The sequence below is a fragment of the Arvicanthis niloticus genome, chromosome 8, assembly GCF_011762505.2.
Source record: "Arvicanthis niloticus isolate mArvNil1 chromosome 8, mArvNil1.pat.X, whole genome shotgun sequence".
NCBI lineage: Eukaryota > Metazoa > Chordata > Mammalia > Rodentia > Muridae > Arvicanthis > Arvicanthis niloticus.
Window position 1 is genome coordinate 43,719,847 of NC_047665.1, and position 20,112 is coordinate 43,739,958.

General features: G+C 41.3%; 1 protein-coding gene across 4 annotated transcripts in view; it reads left to right on the forward strand.

Moving 5' to 3' along the window:
* The first annotated feature begins 7,222 nt into the window (after nt 1-7,222).
* Nucleotides 7,223-20,112, forward strand: part of Cdk13 (cyclin dependent kinase 13) — a 99,234-nt gene continuing 86,344 nt past the window's right edge. For all 4 annotated transcript variants that reach the window (XM_034509866.2, XM_034509867.2, XM_076939336.1 and 1 more), the window contains exon 1: nt 7,223-8,577. In XM_034509866.2, coding sequence (XP_034365757.1) covers nt 7,364-8,577 — 1,214 coding nt within the window. In that variant the 5' untranslated portion in view covers nt 7,223-7,363. The remainder of the gene's footprint in view (nt 8,578-20,112) is intronic.

Consider the following 20,112-nt stretch of genomic DNA (forward strand, 5'->3'; position numbering starts at 1 on the left):
ACCACAGAACTCATTTATTGAATGTAGGCAACAGTATTTGAAATAGTAACTTATTTTTTTCTTTTTAGATTTATTTATTTATTATATATGAGTATACTGTAGCTGTCTTCAGACACACCAGAAGAGGGCATCAGATCTCATTACAGATGGTTGTGAGCCACCATGTGGTTGCTGGGATTTGAACTCAGGAAAGAACAGTCAGTGCTCTTAACCACTGAGCCATCTCTCCAGCCCGAAATAGTAACTTATTAATGGCTAATGTTGAGAATCTTCCCATGTGCTTTTCGGCCATTGGTATATCATTGGATAAATGTCTATTCACTCTTTAAATGTCTTTTATATTAACACTTGACTCTCTTTTCACTTCTTAATGGATTTCTTTCAAGCAAAGCAATATTTTTAATTTTCTTGAAATCCAATGTATTTATTTCTACATTTGCTATGTATGCCTTTTCTCATTTGAGGAGTTTAGTTTTGTTCTATATTAACTCAAGGTTGCAAAAGATTACCAGGTTTACTTCTCCAAACTGTATGGTTTCAGCTTTTACATTTAGGTCTATGGCATGTTTTTAAAAGTTTGTATAGGGTGGGAATCAAAGTCTATCCTCTTGCATGTAGATGTCTAGTTGTGCAAATACCGCTTGTTACAAAGGCAGGTCTTCTCCAGTAACTGTCTTCACACTCTTCCTGAGAACTACCTAACCAAAACGAGAGATTGAATTGATTTTATAATTTTTTTTTTGATTTTTTTTTTTTGAGACAGGAATTCTCTATGTAGCTCTGGCTGTCCTGGAACTCACTCTGTAGACCAGGCTGGCCTCGAACTCAGAGATCCGCCTGCCTGTGCCTCCCGAGTGCTGGGGTTAAAGGATTAAATGCCAATTTTAATGCCTTTTTCTATTGTGATATTTTGTAAGTAAAACAAGATTTGTACTGCTAGTTAAATTTTTCAAGTGTAGATTATTTTCTGTGACCTCCATCACTAGTACTGTGACCTCCATCACTAGTATTTTATCATATTAATGATGTTAGCAGCTGATCATGTGCCCCATCTTCCATACTTATAAAGAATTTTAATGAAACATAGGTAGATTATTATTATTATTGATGCTTTAGTCAAATACACTCATGGATATAGTTATTTTAAATATTTGCCTGCAGTTGAAATCCCAAATATTCCTAAAAATGTCTCCTAAAAGGGCTCCTTCTTATGAAATTAAAGATCAAGAAAATGATCCCTCCACTAAAATGTCTTTAAAATGACATATTTCATTGTATGGATTTATCTCTATAATTAATACATATTTAGTGCAGTGTAATTGCAAAACACGAACAGAACTTTTTTTTTTTCTAGAATATGCATTCTGTTTCTGGCCAACAAATTTGCCAGAATAATTACAAAAATTATCTCAGAGAAAGCACAAAACTAATTAATTAATGATATCCATTCTGGGAGTAGGATGGGGATCAGGGATCATAAAATATTTAGCAATTTCATTTGGCTTTAACAATATCAGGAAAAAAATGATGCTTAAACAAATGAACAGTTGTATGCTTTTTTGGGTTTGTCTTTGTAGACCAGGATTGGTTTGGTGAATCCACAGGTTTGAGAATGAGCCACACCCTTCTGTGTTTTCTTTACCCAAGCATCCTTAGGCTATATTTGCTTCTTTGCAATAATATGATTTGAGTTTTAGAAATAAGGGTGGCTGGGCGGTGGTGGCGCACGCCTTTAATCCCAGCACTTGGGAGGCAGAGGCAGGCGGATTTCTGAGTTCGAGGCCAGCCTGGTCTACAGAGTGAGTTCCAGGACAGCCAGGACTACACAGAGAAACACTGTCTTGAAAAAAAAACAAACAAAAAACCAAACCAAACAAAAAAAATAAAATAAAAAAGAAAAAGAAGGGTGAAAAGGAAAGGTACAGATCAGCTGAATTCACGGTCTTAGCTTCTTTTTATCTTGTTGTGATAAAATATTTTGAGAAAAGCATTGTTAAGTGGAAGGGTTTGTTTCTGGCTCACAGTTCAAGAGTACAGTTCATGGTGGTAGAGAAGTCAAAGCTGCAGGAGCTTGAAACAGCTGTTCACATCTCACCCAGTAGGCTGCGGAAAACGACGAATACCCATGCTCTATTCACTGTCCATTTTCTACAGGCCAGGATCCCAGTCCAGTGAATGAGGTCCCACACAGTTAAGATGGGCCTTCCTACATCAGTTAACCTAATCCAATACTACTTCATAGTTGCACTGAGAAATGATCCTCTAGGCTGTATCCCTCAATGCATTCTTACATTTTCCCTTTACCAATGGAACTGCATCCTCATCTATGGTACCCATCAGGGTTAGCAGCCAGTGTGACAACACTTCACATAATATACATTTACTGTTGTTCCACAGAGATCCCAGTAAATCAGTTTCATGTGGAAGTGTCAAGAAGGATGAGGGATTGTTGCTTTACTGAAAACATAGATTTATATAGAATGGCAGTGGGTCAAGTAGTGTTCGCCACTGATTGCGTGCCCCATCTTCCACACTTTTAGCTCCCTTCCTTTCCTCCTTTCTTCACTTTTTTTTAATGACAGAATTTCACTGTGTAGCATCCTGGAATTTATAGTCCTTCTGAAACCCAGCTACAGTTCATTGGATTACATGAATCCAGAATATTTTAGATCTTTGTCACGGGTGGTTTATAGAAATATTTTAAAGAACAGTAATGTTGCCCTTTTGTAATTATTGTGATATTAGAGGTGTCTTGTCCAGCTTATTAAAGATACATCGTGTGTGTGAGTTCATGAAGTTCTTGAAACTATTGTTACAGGAACATTCTTTTTTAAAGGAAATTCTCAGGGATGTTCATAAATGTACCACATATATTAATAGATTTTACTTTCTTAAAGTATGCATAATGAAATATTCCACTAGTGCATAACGTTTAGTTTTTCAAAAATAGTTCCTTGTGTTTTCTGTTTCTATAAGCCCTTTCTTAGATTAGCTCTTTCTAAGTTGCTTTTGTTGGTGCTTGCTTACTCTTTTCTTTCTTTTGAGACAGGGTCTCCTTATGTAGACTTAGCTGGTATACACACACACACACACACACACACACCAAAATGCTATGAAAAAATTTAAAAACTAAACAATAAAAACGTTAAAACTACCAGTCACACACACACACCAAAATGCTATGAAAAAATTTAAAAACTAAACAATAAAAACGTTAAAACTACCAGTTTTATTGTGGGCGTCAGCTCTGGTGACCTTGTCTGATTTTAATTACTTCCTAAAGGGCCCTGCCTTCAGTTACCATCAACATAGGATTTGGGAATTGAGTTTCTATTACATGGATTTTTGGAGGAAACATTCAAGCTAGAGCAGCATTATACTTTTCTATTTTAATTCTGGAATATATCATTACCACTGGGCTTAATATAAAGTTCAGAGGCAGTAATGTATAAAACAGCTTGTATTTTTGAAAGCATGGTCATCAAATCTGGACAGAACAATGGATCATACTTGCTAGAAGTATACCTTGGGCCAGTTTCTGTATGTCTTACTCTTACTTGTAAACCATTGGTAATTTTTACAAAAAGAGTGACATGATAATTTATATTCAGGAGGGAAAACTTATGACTAAAAGGGTGTTCTATTAACTTGAACAAACATTGTAAACTAGGACCACCCCTGGAAATCCTAGAACACAGTCCTCTTATTGATAGGTGCTGCTGTATTGAATGAGACAATACTTAGCGTAGAATGTAATGCATGGTGAACATTCAGTAAATACCAGTTGATCTTTGTTTATTCAAAATTTCACTGGGCTTAATTTAAGTAGTAATTTGTGAATATCTTTGTGTGTGTGTGTGTATGTGTGTGTGTGTGTGTGTGTGTGTGTGAGAGAGAGAGAGAGAGAGAGAGAGAGAGAGAGAGAGAGAGAGAAAGAGAGAGAGAATGAATAAGAAGGGCTGAGAGTTTAAAGATTTTTCAAGACTAAGAAAAGCTGTAAATCAACCAGTCTCTCTGAAGGAGAATCAATATTAACAAAGCCTATTTACAGGATCACGGAGTGAGTGTGTAGCCTACTCATGAACTGTGCACCATTTATAAGCTTAAAGGCAACAATCAAGTTTTTATGTCTGTGATTTCATGTAGCAATTGACTCAAGGTCCTTTATACTCTCAAAAATGAATGAAAACTGTAAAGAACATTTAAAAGTGTTAAAAAATGTTAAAAATGTTTAAAAGATGTTAAAAAATTTAAAAATGTTACCTACTGGTATTTTTTTATATTAGAAACAATATTTCAGAGAATTAAAAACAAAAAAACAAACAAAAATCCCAACTGGTATTTGCCTGTAACCTCAGGAGTTACAAGGCAAAATTGGGAAGATTTTAAGTTTGATGACAGTTTGGATATTACGTAGATAAAATGAAGAAAGAAAAAGAGGATAAAAATTCATCTATTTAAAGTAACTTTTGCTGGTTATATATATCTTTAATCCCTGCACCTGAGAGGTAAAAGCAGGTAGATCTCTGTGAGGACAGCTTGGTCTATAAGGAGAGCCAAGGCTACATAGACTCTGTCTCACAGAAAAAGTGACTCTTATACATCATTTAAAGATTTGTTGTTTTATATTCTGCAGCATCATCTGTCCCTGCCACCCCACACACCAAGACAAGGCCTCAAGTGTCTTTGTGATGTAGCCAAGGCTGACCTTGAACTTCTGATCCTCCTGTCTTTTTTTCCCTAACTGTAGAGACTAGGCTTGCAAACCTCTTTACTGTCCATTTTAATGTAATTGAAATTTGGTTTTTAAAAATAGTTTTATCTTTTATGTATGTGCCCTAAGGCCAGAAGAGAGCATTGGATTCTTTGTAACTATAGATGGCTGTGAGCTACCATGTGGGTTCTGGAATCTGAACCCAGGTCTTCTGAAAGAAAATATTTTGTTTGGATAAGCTATGTAAATCAGATATATTACTGGAAAGGGGGGTATTTTAATAGTCTTTCTAGATTGTGGATAATCTTCAACACTACACCAAAGTTGTATAGTAGTTTCCTACCTATCTACCTACCTACCTACCTACCATGCAGGTGTCCACTATCGTGCTCTATTTTATGTGACTGGTGCTCAAACCCAGGGCTTTTGCATACTGGGCAAGCTTTCTAACAACTGAGACCCCTTCCTCCCCCAGCCCCAAACTATAAAGAACAGCTTACATGGTATGATAATAATCTGTCAGATAAACTAAGAAAAGATATTTTTAAAATCACAAGGCAATAAAGACACACATAATTACACAAAAAGCACACTAAAAGCAAACTGCAAAAAAAAAAATATACAGTTCCAAGTGGCAATTTAAAAATCTCTTTCTATGCAGGTAACAGATACTCTTATAGAAACATCAAATTTAATGATAATTTCCATTACTTTTGAGCTTGAATCCTATTAAAAGCATTTCCAAGCAAGTGGGCAAGTGCTTGCGGAAACATGGGTGGCAGAATCTCATGAAAATATTTTAAGTTTTCCACTTGCAGCCTGAACTAGGCACTACACATTTACTATGGGCCAAGTTTTCGTTGTAGGGACAAGAACAGATGACATTCTCAAGTGGAGTATCTGCTTTCACTAGAGGAACTATTATACAAACATCATTTTGCCTCTTCTGTTCTATTCCAGGCTTATCTTTTTTCTTGGTGAGGTGGGATGGGGGTGGAAGGTGTTATTATGTAGAGTTCAGATAGACCAGAACGCAGCATCGTCCTTGGCCTGTTTCAGCCTCCATTCAAACCTATTTATCTTCTAGCAAATATCTTTTGTAAACTTTGAAGTCTGAGCTTCCATCAGTTTGTGATACGATGACGCTGAGGTCAACTTGATTACTAAGTATTTAAGAACTACAAACCAGCTGATGATCTGAATAAATTTAAGGGGTAATTACATGTACCCACTGAGCAATCTGTTTAGCCTCTTTCCAGTATTAATGACCAATAAGCCATTTAGATTTTAATCTAATTACCCTGAGTCCCTAGCCTCTAACTGAAGGGAAATCTTTAGGCAAGAGATGCAATGTGACGGCATTATGTAGTTGACAGCTCATAGGTTTAGATATAATTATAGGTGAAAGTAAAGAGGGCAGCCTCCATTACTATGTTTTTAAGGTTCCTGGGATTTTCAGTAGTCCTCCTTGATATTTGCCCTATTCTCCAGATTGACTTAAGGGTTTTTAAAGGGAACCGCAGTGTTGCAGAAGCTCGAAGCTATGAACACCAAGTATATTTTTAGGTTGCGATGGGTCCTTGAACTTGGGCGTTCGTGAGTCTAGTCGGGCTAACGTCATTTTAGCCCTCTGCGGGGAGTCTCCTCTTCTCTCACAGATGTTGCAGTCCCGAGGCTGGGGAAAGGGTAGTCGTCAAGGTTCGCCTGGGTCCTGCCGTGACCTTTCACTGGAAACGAGCAACAAACGCCATGACTGGCGCCACAGGGAGCGCCTCCAGCGACAACATAACGCAGCCCACGCCTCCTCTCCTTTCTTTAACCCCGATCTCGGTCCCACCCCTGACGGAAGCGGAGTGGCTCCTCTCGCGTCACTTCCGGTGACGGCCAGGGTCCTGGCGGGAGCGAGCACGCAGCACCTCCCTCGACGGAACCTCTGCTCTCCGTCTGCGTTCCCGAACGTGACGAGCGTGCGCGCCGCCGACCTAGCGTTGGATTTAGGGGGAAAGGCTGGAGGAACGCGGCGAGTGGGTGGTGCGCGGTCAGGGCTCCGCCAGCCAGTCGCGTCGCCCTCCCGCAGGGAGAACGCGGAGTGAAGGGAGGGGCGAGCGGCGCGCGCGGAGCCCGCGTGGAGGGGCGGAGGACAGCGAGCCGCGCCCCCGCTCCGGAAGCTGCGCGCAGTGCCCTCGGGGCGCAAGGCCCAGGCCCGTCCGAGCGCTGCGGGGTGTCGCCGCCGCCACAGGACGACGTGGACGCGCAGCGGCCGGCGACGGAGGCGTGCTGTGGTCGCGCCCACTGCCCTCCCGCGAGCTCGCCCCCGACGTCAGGACGATGGAGTGAAGCGCGGCCCGCGGTGGCACTTCCGCGTTGCGCCGCCGGAGCCCGAGGCCGCCGCCGCCGCCCGGCGCGGCCGGCTTTCTGCCGAGGACAGGATCCTCCGGCGCCAGGCCCTGAGGCCGCTGCGCACACACCGCGACTGGAAGCGGGGACGCGCGTCCCGACCCGGATTATCGTGGCGCGACTCCCGGCCGGCCCTGCTGTTCGCTACCCCTCCGCCGCGGCTGCCGTCCCCCTTCCCGGCGGGGGACATGGCCAGGGTCTGACCCCGGAGGAGGCCGCACCCGCGCCGCACTCTGCGGCGGGCTCTAGGCGATGCCGAGCAGCTCGGACACGGCGCTGGGGGGAGGCGGGGGCCTGAGCTGGGCCGAGAAGAAGTTGGAGGAGCGCCGCAAGCGGAGGCGATTCCTGTCCCCTCAGCAGCCGCCGCTGCTGTTGCCGCTCCTGCAGCCGCAGCTCCTGCAACCGCCGCCGCCCCCGCCGCCTCTGCTCTTCCTGGCTGCCCCCGGCGCGGCCGCCGCCGCAGCCGCCGCCGCCGCGGCCTCCTCCTCCTGCTTCAGCCCGGGCCCTCCTCTGGAGGTCAAGCGGCTGGCGAGAGGCAAGAGGCGCCCCGGAGGGCGGCAGAAGCGGCGTCGCGGGCCCCGCGCCGGGCAGGAGGCGGAGAAGCGCCGGGTCTTCTCGCTGCCCCAGCCGCAGCAGGACGGCGGTGGCGGTGCCAGTAGCGGCGGGGGTGTGACCCCGCTGGTGGAGTACGAGGATGTGAGCTCCCAGTCCGAGCAGGGGCTGCTGCTGGGGGGCGCCAGCGCGGCAACGGCGGCGACGGCTGCCGGGGGAACGGGGGGCAACGGCGGGAGTCCGGCCTCCTCCTCCGGCACGCAGCGGCGCGCGGAGGGGTCGGAACGCAGGCCGCGCCGGGACCGCCGCAGCAGCAGCGGCCGCAGCAAGGAGCGTCACCGCGAGCACCGGCGGCGGGACGGGACGCGCAGTGGCAGCGAGGCCTCCAAGGCCCGCAGCCGCCACGGACACAGTGGCGAGGAGCGGGCCGAGGCCGCCAAGAGCGGCAGTAGCAGCAGCAGCGGCGGCCGCCGCAAGAGCGCTTCGGCTACGTCCAGCAGCAGTAGCAGCCGCAAGGACCGGGACCTCAAGGCCCACCGCAGCCGGACTAAGTCGTCCAAGGAGCCGCCTTCGGCCTACAAGGAGCCGCCCAAGGCCTACCGAGAGGACAAGAGCGAGCCGAAGGCCTACAGGCGGCGGCAGCGGTCCCTGAGCCCGCTGGGAGGCCGGGACGAAAGCCCGGTGTCCCACAGGGCCTCGCAGAGCCTCCGGAGCCGCAAGTCCCCCAGCCCGGCGGGAGGTGGCAGCAGTCCCTATTCCCGGCGGCTGCCGCGCTCCCCCAGCCCCTACAGCCGGCGCCGCTCGCCCAGCTACAGCCGCCACAGCTCCTACGAGCGGGGCGGCGACGTATCCCCCAGCCCGTACAGCAGCAGCAGCTGGCGGCGCTCGCGCAGTCCCTACAGCCCAGTACTCAGGTGAGTCCTGCCCCCCTACCCCTACCCTACCCTACCCTACCCTAGGAGGCAGGGAAAGTAGGGTGAGGCCCCTCTGGGCTACTCGGTCCACTTCCCAGACCCGAGCTCTGGGCCCGAGGAAGGGTTTCTAGCGGGGAGGGGGCGTGCTGTGCGCACCTGTGGGGGTGGGAGGGACCAAGCGACCCGCTGCAGCAGGGACGATTTCTAAGAGTTCAGTGTTAACTTGTTGCTTTTAACTATTAGCAGGTTTGTACAAAATGCTCTGCCCTTCCAGCATTGCTAGTTTGGCTTAATTTGTCTTAATACTTGTTTATGGAGAAAAGGTTAGTTTGTTGGTGATTTATTAATGGACTGCAATACAAGGACCTACATTGTAAAGAGCAGTCAGAATCAGGAGGTGATGTCAGAGTTAGATAAGGATTGCAGATGTTTCATGTGGTTAATACGGGGATGGGAAAAGCAGCTTTTGTAAAGTTTAATACTCGAAATACGTGTACGTAGACGTTGATAGAGTTTGAAGACAGAAATAGAGTTTGAATATAAAAAATTACATATGAGAGAATGATTCTTGTGTTGGGTAGTTTTTTTTTTTTTTTTTAAATCTGATCTTCCAAAGTCATGGTTTTAAAAAGGAGGGGAAAAATGATAGTTATGTTCAGTACCCAGTTGCCAATAATATAAGTGGATATAGTGGTACACCGTAACCGCGTGAATGGCTTAGTACATTCTTAGACCACTATAAATCTGAAACTGCTCACTGCAAAGTTAGACCTTTTTAAGTAATAATAATCCTAATGAACTTGTTCAGAAATTTTTGCAGAGGTAATATAATCCTGGTATTGCAATATGATTTTTATATAGGTGTTAAGCTATTGTCTGTTATACAATAATAGTCTCAAAAATATGTGTATATTGATACATACCTATTCTGTAGAGTGAATTAAAAGTGGCTTTTGAGTACTTTGTAGGTCTTGTAGCTTCTTATATTACTTAACCTATCTGGGCTTTCTAGACTTCATGGTTTGTTAAACTAGCCCTAGGATTGACTAGGTTAAGATTCATAACTTTATATAGCCATTCAAGTGTGTAATGGCAATTTTCACAGTGAGTGTTTTTAGATTTTGGTAAGGTTTAGCAAGGTTTCTTCTTGTTCCACATTGGTGTGTACTCTATAGTATAGTTTGTGTGATTAGGACTGAGCATGCTTAGCAAATATCTAAGAGCACATATTATATGTCAGTGATAGTTTAGGCAAGACACCGTAGCAGTGAAGAAAGACAGCGTTACTATCCTCATAGAGCTAGCATATAGAAAGTCCACTTACTATGGAGTCTTTTCATGGTGTGTGTATTGACCAGCTGTTTTTCCAGAGGAAGAAGCTTTTCAGTAATATTGGTCAACATTTCTGACAGCTGGCCATGTGGTTCATGCCTGAATACATAGTAGGTGGGAACACCTTGTTTGGGCAGTCTTTGTTGGACTTGAGTACAGACACTGTTTGCTTGGTTTTTCTTCCATGATTTGTTAGGCTTCTTAGCAAAGCCATTGACGACTTAGTTTGCTAAACTATAATATTTAATACTTGTCTTTTTTATTATTTCAAGGGATAAATGAAAAACTGCCTTTTCTAAAGTATACATCCCTAAAGAAATCTAAAGTGGTTGAATTGTGAATAGTTTGAATTGTTAAAAGTCTTCATATGGAAATAGAAGTCTACATCTACGTATGTTTGTTCTACATGAAATGCTTTGGAATGTACAGAACAAATTTGTGTACTAGTTCTTTAAAACATGGAAGACAGTTACCATGTTTCCAACAAGTCTTCTCTCTGGGCCAAAACCTTGTCTTGTTGTTGTTAGTGGTGGTGGTGGTGGTGGTGGTGGTGGTGGTGGTGGTGGTGGTGGTGGTGGTGGGTTTTTTTGTTTTTTTGTTTTTTTTTTTAATGAGGTATGGTCTTAAGGTTTTTTATTTGTTTTTGTTTGTTTGTTTGGTTTGTTTGCATTGTATTGCTTGTCAAATGTCCTGCTTAAAATATGAGGCCCAGAACTGATGAGTAAATAGTTATTTGAAAAACAAGATTTAGAAAAATAGCAAATGTATGTGCTGCTGAGGAACATGAATTCACTTGTCCAGCTTAATGCAAAAAGTTTTATTTGTTTCTAGGTTTAGTAGTAGAGTCAGATGACTGGCTCTTTAATGAATAGACGATTGTAAGCTCCACAGTGTCATCTGCCTGTCTTGCCCATCATTGAATTCCTAGTGCTCAGGACTGTGTTTGGGTGGTTATACACTCTTAATAATCGTTGAATAGGTAAGTGAAGGGACGATAGAGTTGACTGAACATAGACTCTGCCACTGTGAATCTGTATTACCTGCTTCATTTGAACAAATAATTAATATAGAACATGAGCTATGGTATAAGAAACTTCAATATGACATTTTCCAAATCCATATTCTAATGAGTTACCCATGTAGATTTCCTAAAGGAAGTGTATCCATACTCAATATAGTAGTGAAATCATGGCTTTGAGCATAACTATTAAGTCGTAGAATAAATTCTCTCTTCTAGGGACTACCCTACAACCTGTTCTTTGCCTGCATTTGTGTCTTCATTCCTTAGCTCCTGCATTTCATTTTATCTGTCTTCTTGGCTTAATTTCTCCTCAGAAGCTGTTTACTGTATTTTTCTTTTATGGTTTTTCCAGATAGGTTCTGTCCTGTGCTGTGTAGTCCAGGCTGGTCTCCAACTCAGATCTACCTGCCTCTGCCTCCTAAGCTATGGGACTAAATCTTCACGATTTGATTGTTGAGGTGTGTAAGTTCTTATTTTCCTGATAAGCCCTATAATAAATATGAGGTGTGTTAATACAAGGGAATAGAAGGGTGCTGAGTGCAGTGTTCTGTGTGGTTGCCATTGGTAAATGCCTAACAAATAAATATACACCAGAAAATCCTTGTAATAGTTCCCACTGATAGATTAGGAAACAAATACCTTCAAAATTTGAGTGATTTGCTGATGGAATGTGAAGCAGATGCTTCAAAAACTTAAGTGCTTTGTATCAAGGTCTGTTTGGATTCAAACACTGAGCTGATTTGAGTCTTTAATATTTTGCTGTATTCAATCTCAGTTGATATTCCTGCTACCTCTTGTACTGCCCTGTTTTGTGAAAAACAAAAAAAACAAAAAACAAAGACAAACTGATCGTTTAAAGGTACTTATTGTCACTTTGTTAAAACTTTACTTTATTTGTGTTTTGCTGCATATATGTCTGTGTACCACTTACTGACCTGGTGCCTGCTGAGATTAGAGGGTCAGAAGAAGGTGTCAGATGTTCTGCCCAGAATTACAAATAGTTGTGAGCAGCCTTATGGGTGCTAGGAATTCAACACCAGTGTCTCCACAAAGAGCAGAAAGTGCCTTTAAACCCTAAGGGTTTTTTTTTTTGTTTGTTTGTTTTTAAAGAAATTTTCTAGGCAGACTGGTTTGACATCATTATAATCAGTACTCAGGATTAGCTCTGGGTTAGCATGGACCTCATTGAGACCATGTCTGAAAATACAAGAAACAAAATGTTTCTAACAATGCATTCAGCTTGATTATAGTTTTTATTTGCTTGCTTGCTTGCTTATTTATTTATTTATTTATTTATTATTTCTTGGGGTTTGGAGTGAACTCAGGCCCTCTGGCTTGTTAGATAAACATTCCACCACTGTTTTCCAGTCTCAACTTGTAGATTATTACTTATTGATGACTTATCTGCTGCAGGAGGTATTGACCTAAAGTTACTGAAATCAGGTTAATTTCCATCAGTAGGATGAATTGTATATAGCTAGTTTTGTCTTCCATTTGTATAGGCTCCATCACATCAAGGTTCAGCAGAAGACTTTGCTATTGAATAATACCAAGACACAGAGAATCCAATTACTGGACCTCAGATAGAGATAATCGAAGTCATTGGTGTTTACTAGGCTATTATATGGTGTCCCTGGTTACGATGATTACATCCTCACAACTGCTGTACAAAGTAATGTGAAACTAGAATACTTGAGACTTTTTTTAAAACTCCTATTATAAAAATGCTTCTAGTTTGATATGTTCTTCATAGAAAAAGTATCAGAAATATAAGATACAGAATAAGTGCAGAAACAGAAGAGAATGGAACTTAGGATGAACATTAGTTTCCAAAAGTTGTGGTCCTTTCTTTCATTCTAGGAAAATGGTCCCATGTCTTCCTCTTTTCTCAGGTCAGTCTTTACCATACATTTTCATGTGTTCTGTCCTTTTTAACTTTCTTTCCTCCTAACACTAATATTTATATCTGCCTTTCCATTATTTGCTTATTATTATTTTTTGTATTGTTTTTCCAAGACAGGGTTTCTCTGTGTAACAACCCTGGCTTTCCTGGAACTCGATTTGTAGACCAGGCTGGCCTCAAACTCACTAAGATCTGCTACTGTCTTCTGATCCCTGGGACTAAAAGCATGTGCCACTAAGCCTGGCACTTTTCCATTATTGTCCTCTCATGCAGGCTGTCATTATTAATGGGCCAGACTTCCTATTAATACCCTCCCTCTATTCCTGTTCAGTTTCTTGAAATAGGGTCTCACTCAGTAGCCATGTCTGGCCTTGTACTAAGGGTAGTCCTGCCTTAGCTTCTGGAACACTAGCATTAAAGGAGTCAGCTACTATAATATGTTTCCTCCTACCCATTCTAGTTCATGGTTTATTAGAGAAGTTTTCTTACTATATAGTTAAATACTGTCTCTTTTGTAGGGTTAGATGTAAACATTGTGATACATTTTGATTTAATGCCTTTAATGATCTAACCCATTCTATCAGGACTCTTATTATTTGAACACTTTTATTTTTCTGTATTTCCCTGATAACTGTTCTCCGAGCTTGAAGAGACACTGATAACCCTTTTTCCATATTTGCTGTTTAACTTGCATTCACAAACTCTTTCTCAGATCTTAACATCTTGATTGTTCACTCATCTGAATGTTCATTTTTTTCTCTTTGCTCCTTACAGCATTTTTGTTTTATTTTTGCTGTAGATCTATTAAAAGTACCTGGATTCTACCTTAGTTAATTGGCTGACCAAATTTGTTAATCCTTACTAGCTGGTAAGCTAAAGGACGAATTTACAAAATGTATTTGGTAGTAGTGGTTTAATTCCTTAAGATCACCTCCCCCCTTTCTCTTTCACAGAATAAAAAAAACTAATTTGTATATGTACCACCGTGAAACTTGCTAGCCATTTTTGTTCATATATTCTCTAGGATTGTGGAAGTAATTGTGATTTATAGGGAGAGACTTTAATTGGTAAAAATATGTACTGTATGTTCTTGGATTTGGTTCGAAAGCTGATTCTGGAAAATTATCCTTTGACTTTCATTCATATGCCCACAGTCTGAGTGCTCTACACTTAAACACACAGACAATAAAAACTATTATTTAAGAATCTCCCAGCCAGGTATGGTGGCACAGATCTTTAATCCCAGCCACGTGAGGCAGAGGCAGGTGAATCTTTCATTTGAGGCCAGCCAGAGCTGCATAATAAGATCTCCACTTCAAAAAAAAAAAAAAAAAGGAAAGTCTTAATTTACTGGAAAATTAATAGTGTGCTTATTAATTTTAATGTAAATAAATGTAGACCTATAAATTGCTTATATTTGCTGTATCTTGTACTGACTAGGAAAAATAATTTGTTTTTCTTGGTGAATTAAAATCACTTGTTATGGTAGGAATTGTTTGAGCAGACTTTCATATTTTATTTAAAAGCCTAAAATACAGTTATTCCTGAAAAATCATTTGAAAGTGAATATTGCTTAACATTGTTATATAAGGTAATCCCAACCTCTTTCCCTAATTGGTATCCCCTCCCTCATGTCACTTTCTTTTTCCTACCTTTTTTTTTTTTTTTTTTTTTTTTTTTTGGGTAGTGGTAGTTATTGTTATTTTTGTTTTGGGCTACCTTCATCTCACGAATGGAGATTGTTAATAAGCTTTGAAGTGGATGCTGGAAGCAAAAGTACCAAGCTGGAATCAGAAATATTAACTTCTTTAAGGCAGTGGAATTAAAACCTTTAAATAATTCTCCCCTTCCTCTTCCTCTTCCTCTTCTTCCTCTTCTCACTTGCTCCTTTTCTTTCCCTCCCTTTCCCTCCACTTCCCCATGGTGATTTCCCTGGCTTCTGTCCTTGGGGCTAGTGAACTCCCGCACCCCAGAGCAGCTTCCCAATATACCTGCCTTTAATATTAAAAAACAAAACAAAAAGCCTTTAAATTGTGGGGAGACTCAATGCTGTGAATGTGTATTAGAGATGTTAGTAAAATAGGAAATTTACATGAAAAAGTTATTGAAAGGAACTGAAAATTGCAATAGGGTTACCTTCCTCCCCATTCTTCTGTTGTCGTATTTTCATACACAGGGGCACTTTCACTGGGTTGCTTTGATACTTAACATAGTATATAAGAGTAAATTCTTTTACCTCTTTGGGGATAATTCTCTTTCAGTACTGCTCTTTATTTTTTTATTCATTTTTAAAGACAGTAGAAGCTCATAGTAGAACTTTTCAGTTAGTACAGAAAAGTCTATGAAATTGAAAGTGTTCTTTTAAGATTTATTTTTATATGTATCTATGTCATGCCTGCTTATATAGTATCTTCACCCATGAATGTGTATTACCCAGAAAAGGGCATTGGATTCCCTGTAAGTGGAGTTATAGATGGTTGTGAACCATCATGTGGGTGCTAGAAATCAACCTAGGTTTGCTGCAAAAGCAGCAAGTGCTCTTAACCACTGAGCCATTTCTTCGGCCATTGTGAATGTTCTTAAATAGGATTACCTTAAGGGTAGGTAATCATGTGTCTCAGTCCAGCCCTTGCCTAAATCTATACACATGAATCGTTCACATTTGACATTTTGATGGATGTCACGAGTGCATGTGCGTGTTTATGTGCCAGCGAGTGTCTGCTTGTGGAGTTGAGAGAACAACTTGGATGAATTGGTTTTTCTTCCTTTGTTTTGTGGGTTCATGTTGGGAGCCGACTTTTAGCAGAAAGCAGCTATCATCTTTGCAGCCATCTCGAGCCATATACCCTGATAAGAGACTTGTCTTTCAACGGCCTACAACAGCTGAGCACACTCTGATAAACATCTTGTTTATCCCACATAGCTTGTTTTGCTGTTTAGTGCCCCCGAATGCATGGTGCACGTGGTAAAGTGTCTTCAGCTGTGTTCCCCTGCTTGTGCTTATAAATACCCAGGATTTTCTTGCAAGGGAGTCAATGGGAGACAGTAAAAGAGACTTGACCACACACTCTGGTTTGTCTTCATTCTTCTCGTCTCTTCCTGTTCTTCCCCCACTCTCTCTCTTGCTAGACCCTGACCTGCAGACCGGAGCAGCAGAGCAGTCTGGGGCATTTTGGCTCCCAAGCATGGGACAGCTCGGGTCAGGGCATTTTGGCGCCTAACGTGGGGCAGGGCGGTCCTCAACAGGTTCAGGGAATTGAACTGAGGCAGTCAGGCTTGATGACAAGCACCCTGATCTACTGAGCCATCTTACCTCTAGTGGGTGATTTGTTTGTTTGTTTGTTTTGTTTTGTTTTTGAGACGGCATTGCTGTGTTCACTACAGTACTAGCTGTGTAGCATAGGCTAGGGTCCAACTCATGACAGTCTGCCTGCCTTAACTTCCTCAGTTGGTGGGATTTACAGGTATGTACCATTCATTATACTTGGCGACATTTATTTTTAACCAGTAAGTAGTGATTGTGTGCATTCGTGAGGCACAGTGTGAGCTTCTAGATAGTTTAATAATCTATTGCCTCACATTGTGGTTGGTGTGTGTGTGTTCCACTTAGTCCTCAATCTTCCCCAGTGCTTTTTCATTCTGATCTTTCTGACTCCCTGGGATTCCATCCAGGTGTGCATCACCACTCCTATATGAAACCTCCCCTTAACAATTTTGAAATGTCTACTGCACTACTATATAGTCATCATTTTTGTGTAATCATTAAATCTTATTTTTCTTAACTGACATGTTGTACACTTAGATCAGTATTTCTCCTTTCCCTGTATGTTCTTTCCCTCGACCTTTGTTAAACGTTATCCCACTCTGCTTTTAAGAGATGTTCTTAAATGTTTGGTAGAGTAATAAAGCCAGACTTGTCTCTTAGATTTTATGCAACACTGAAGTCATAGAGTGTTTTATTTATTTATTTTTTTTGTGCACAACTTATTTCACTTTAATCTTTTTCCAGGTTCATCCACATTATTATAGATGACAGCATTTTTTTTCAAACCTTTTTGTCTCTTTATGTGTGAGCGTGCGTGTGTGTTTGTGTGTGTCCCTTTCAAGTGCAACAAGCACTGGTAACTGCTGTGCCATATTTCCAACTCCCCAAAGTACATTATTATTACTGCTTTAAGTTATGTGTATATGTATCTGTGGGCATAGAAGTCAAGAGGTATTGGATCTCCTGGAGTTAAGATTGAGTTAGAGGGGTTTATGGGCTGCTCAGCAAGGAGCAGAGCAGTACATGCTCAACCATTGAGCCATCTCTTCAGCCTGGATTTCTTTACAGTATTTTACTCTGTATATACTTTTTTTTTTTTTTTTGTAAAACCTGATCATCTGGTAATGAAAACTGATGTTACTCCCTATATTGACTATTGTGCCATGGTAAGCATGGGTGTATAAAATTATAGCTCACTGATTAATATTGGAGAAGTCAGATTACTGAATCATGTGACAGTACTATTTTTTAAGTATAGAGGGACCATTACACTGCTTTCCATAATGGTTTTGTTAATGTTCATTAGCACCAACAGTGCAAAGCAGTTCCCTTTTTTCCAGCACCCCACCAGTCCATTTCAGTTTTATTTTTACTTTTATGATACTACAGACCATCTTCCCAAATACTTGTTAGCTCATCACATCTTTTTTTAGTTGTTTCAATTTTTAATATTTGGAATTGCATTGCTTAATGTTTGCCAGACAATGCAGTGTCTTGGTCTTTATCTTCTTCAGTAATTTCAGAAAGCAAAAGCTTATCATTTTTATAAAGTACAAGTAGCATTTTAACTTTTATGTTTTATAAAATTGGGTAATAAAAGAAAACTTTGTCTAAACAAAGTGAAAAAGATTTTCTTTTTGGTTCATGGGTTCGTCTTTATAATGTGTAATGCTTGTGGGTTGTCCAGATGCTCTTTGTATTCTGATGTTATGTTAATCCTGCTTCCTCAAGAGGGGGTGCTGCTGCTGAGCAGTCCATCACATACTCAGGGAATCTTATGTGAGCCTTCTCCTCGTTTTAACTGGTTAATACAGGCTATAGAGCCTGTGATTGGCCAGTGGAGGGGAAAGGTGGGACTGGAGTTTTGGAGTTGGGTGCAGGTCGAGAGGCAGAAGAGTACCAGATGGGAAGGAGAGAGGACTGAGGAGAGGAGGGGGAGAGGGAAGGGGAGGAGGAGCAGCAGCATCAGCAGGAGGAGGAGGAGAAAGAAGAGGAAGAGGAAGAAGAGGAGGAGGAGGAGGAAGAGGAGAAGGAGAAAGAGAAAGCCATGATGAACCAGGAGAAATTGCAAGTAATAAGGGGTCTTGTAGCTGGGGAATAAATTAGTATAGTGTTAGATCTGTCCAATCTAGGTGTATGGCTTATAATAACTGGATTGTGTGTTTTTCTATAAAGGCTTATTGGGGTTGGAAATCCCAGCAACACCTTCCTCCTTGCATATTCTTAGTAGGTTTGTTTTTAGACATGTATAACACGTTTCTTATCTGTAGACACAGTTTTAAAATGTGGGGTCATATTACTTACATTCCTGCCTCTTCAAATGATTTTCATTTCTTTGTATAGGTCTAACGTTGAATTTCCTCTGGCCAGTGTGATAGAGTTCTTATAATGCAGTCTGCTAGTTTGTATATTTCAAGGTTTCTATTTTGAAAGATATTTCTCCTGATTGTAGAATCCTAAATCAATATTATTTCTTTGTTAGCATTTTGAACTGCCTACACCTAGCTTTCGTTGTTTGGTGAAAATTTTTCATTTTGTTTTTTCTTTCAGCTACTTGATTTTATTTCCAGTAAGCTATTTTTTTTTTAAGGTAGTATCTCTTAACATCTAGCACAGTATATGATAGTTAAGAACCCAGAAAATGATATTAACCTGATTTAGACAAGAAAATGTTCAACACCAGCCACTAGTTCTTTAAATGTGCTAATGTTAAAAAGTCTAAAATGACCCTGAGAATCGTATGTATGTATGTGTGTATGTGTGTATATATGTATATATACCTTAATGCAAATTAGACACATAGTTCTGTAGTACTCAGACCTCCTTTATCTGCTATCAGTGGGAGGGAAGGGGAGAGAGGCTTGATCCCCCAGTGTAGGGGAATGCTAGAGGGGTGAGGAGGGAGTGGGTGAATGGGTGGAGGAGCACCCTCATAGACACAAAGGGGAGGGGGATAGAGAGGGGATAGGATGGGGATGTTTGTGGAGGGGTAACTGGGAAGGGGGATATCATTTGAAATGTAAACGAATACAATGATTAATAGAAAAGCACATCTCAAGTCATGGTTCAGTGAAACATGAAGACAGTTTAGGCTTAGTAGACTAGAACTTGTTACAGCAAATGTGTAAAATGTTAGTTGTCTTTTTTAAAATGTGTATTAGTTGAACATAAAATGGAATAAAGTGTTGTATAATGTGCCAATACTTCATCCCATTTTATCTTCAGCTAATACTCTGCTATTCAGAGAACACTACATTTTACTGTTAATGGACAACTGAGTTATTAACCTTTTCACTATTAAGATTAATGCTCCATGCTGAGTGGTGGTGACACAAGCCATTAATCCTGGCATATGGGAGGCAGAGGCTGGTGGGTCTCTGTGAGTTTGAGGCCAGCTTGGTATGTAGAGCAGTTCCAGGGTAGCCAGAGGTATATACATAGAGAAACCCTGCCTTGAAAAACCAAACCACCCCCAACTCCTCAAAAAATTATGCTCTTATGAGCCTTTATTGTATTAAGCGTTTTAAGTGGTTTTACTTCTTTTCAGGTATATACCTAAGATTTATTTGGTCATTAATTTTTAACATTTTGAAGAGCCATCAAACTATTTTTCGTAGTAATTGCATCAGTTTTATACTAGAAATGAATGGGGACCTCCAGTTATTCTACATCAAACCCACAAAGTATATTTGATTTATAGTCATCTCTTACTTGGATATATCAGTGTACTGACAATTTTGGAGTTTTGGTTTCTTTTAAAAACACAGATATTATAAGAAGTTTTTGTTTTAATCCTAGGTGCAGCATATGAGGCTGCTTCAAACTGTCCACAGCAGCTAACTGTGATTGCCTCGTGCTCCAGCAGGGGCATATTTTTGCCAGCTGCAGATAGTTTCTGTGATTGTGTGACATTTGGAATTCTGTGGACTTTTCAGAGGGTACATAATGCCAGGGCCCTAAGAGGCAGTGGAGGTTGTTGGTTACTGTTGGTTGCTGTTGGTCATGGTTTGTTAA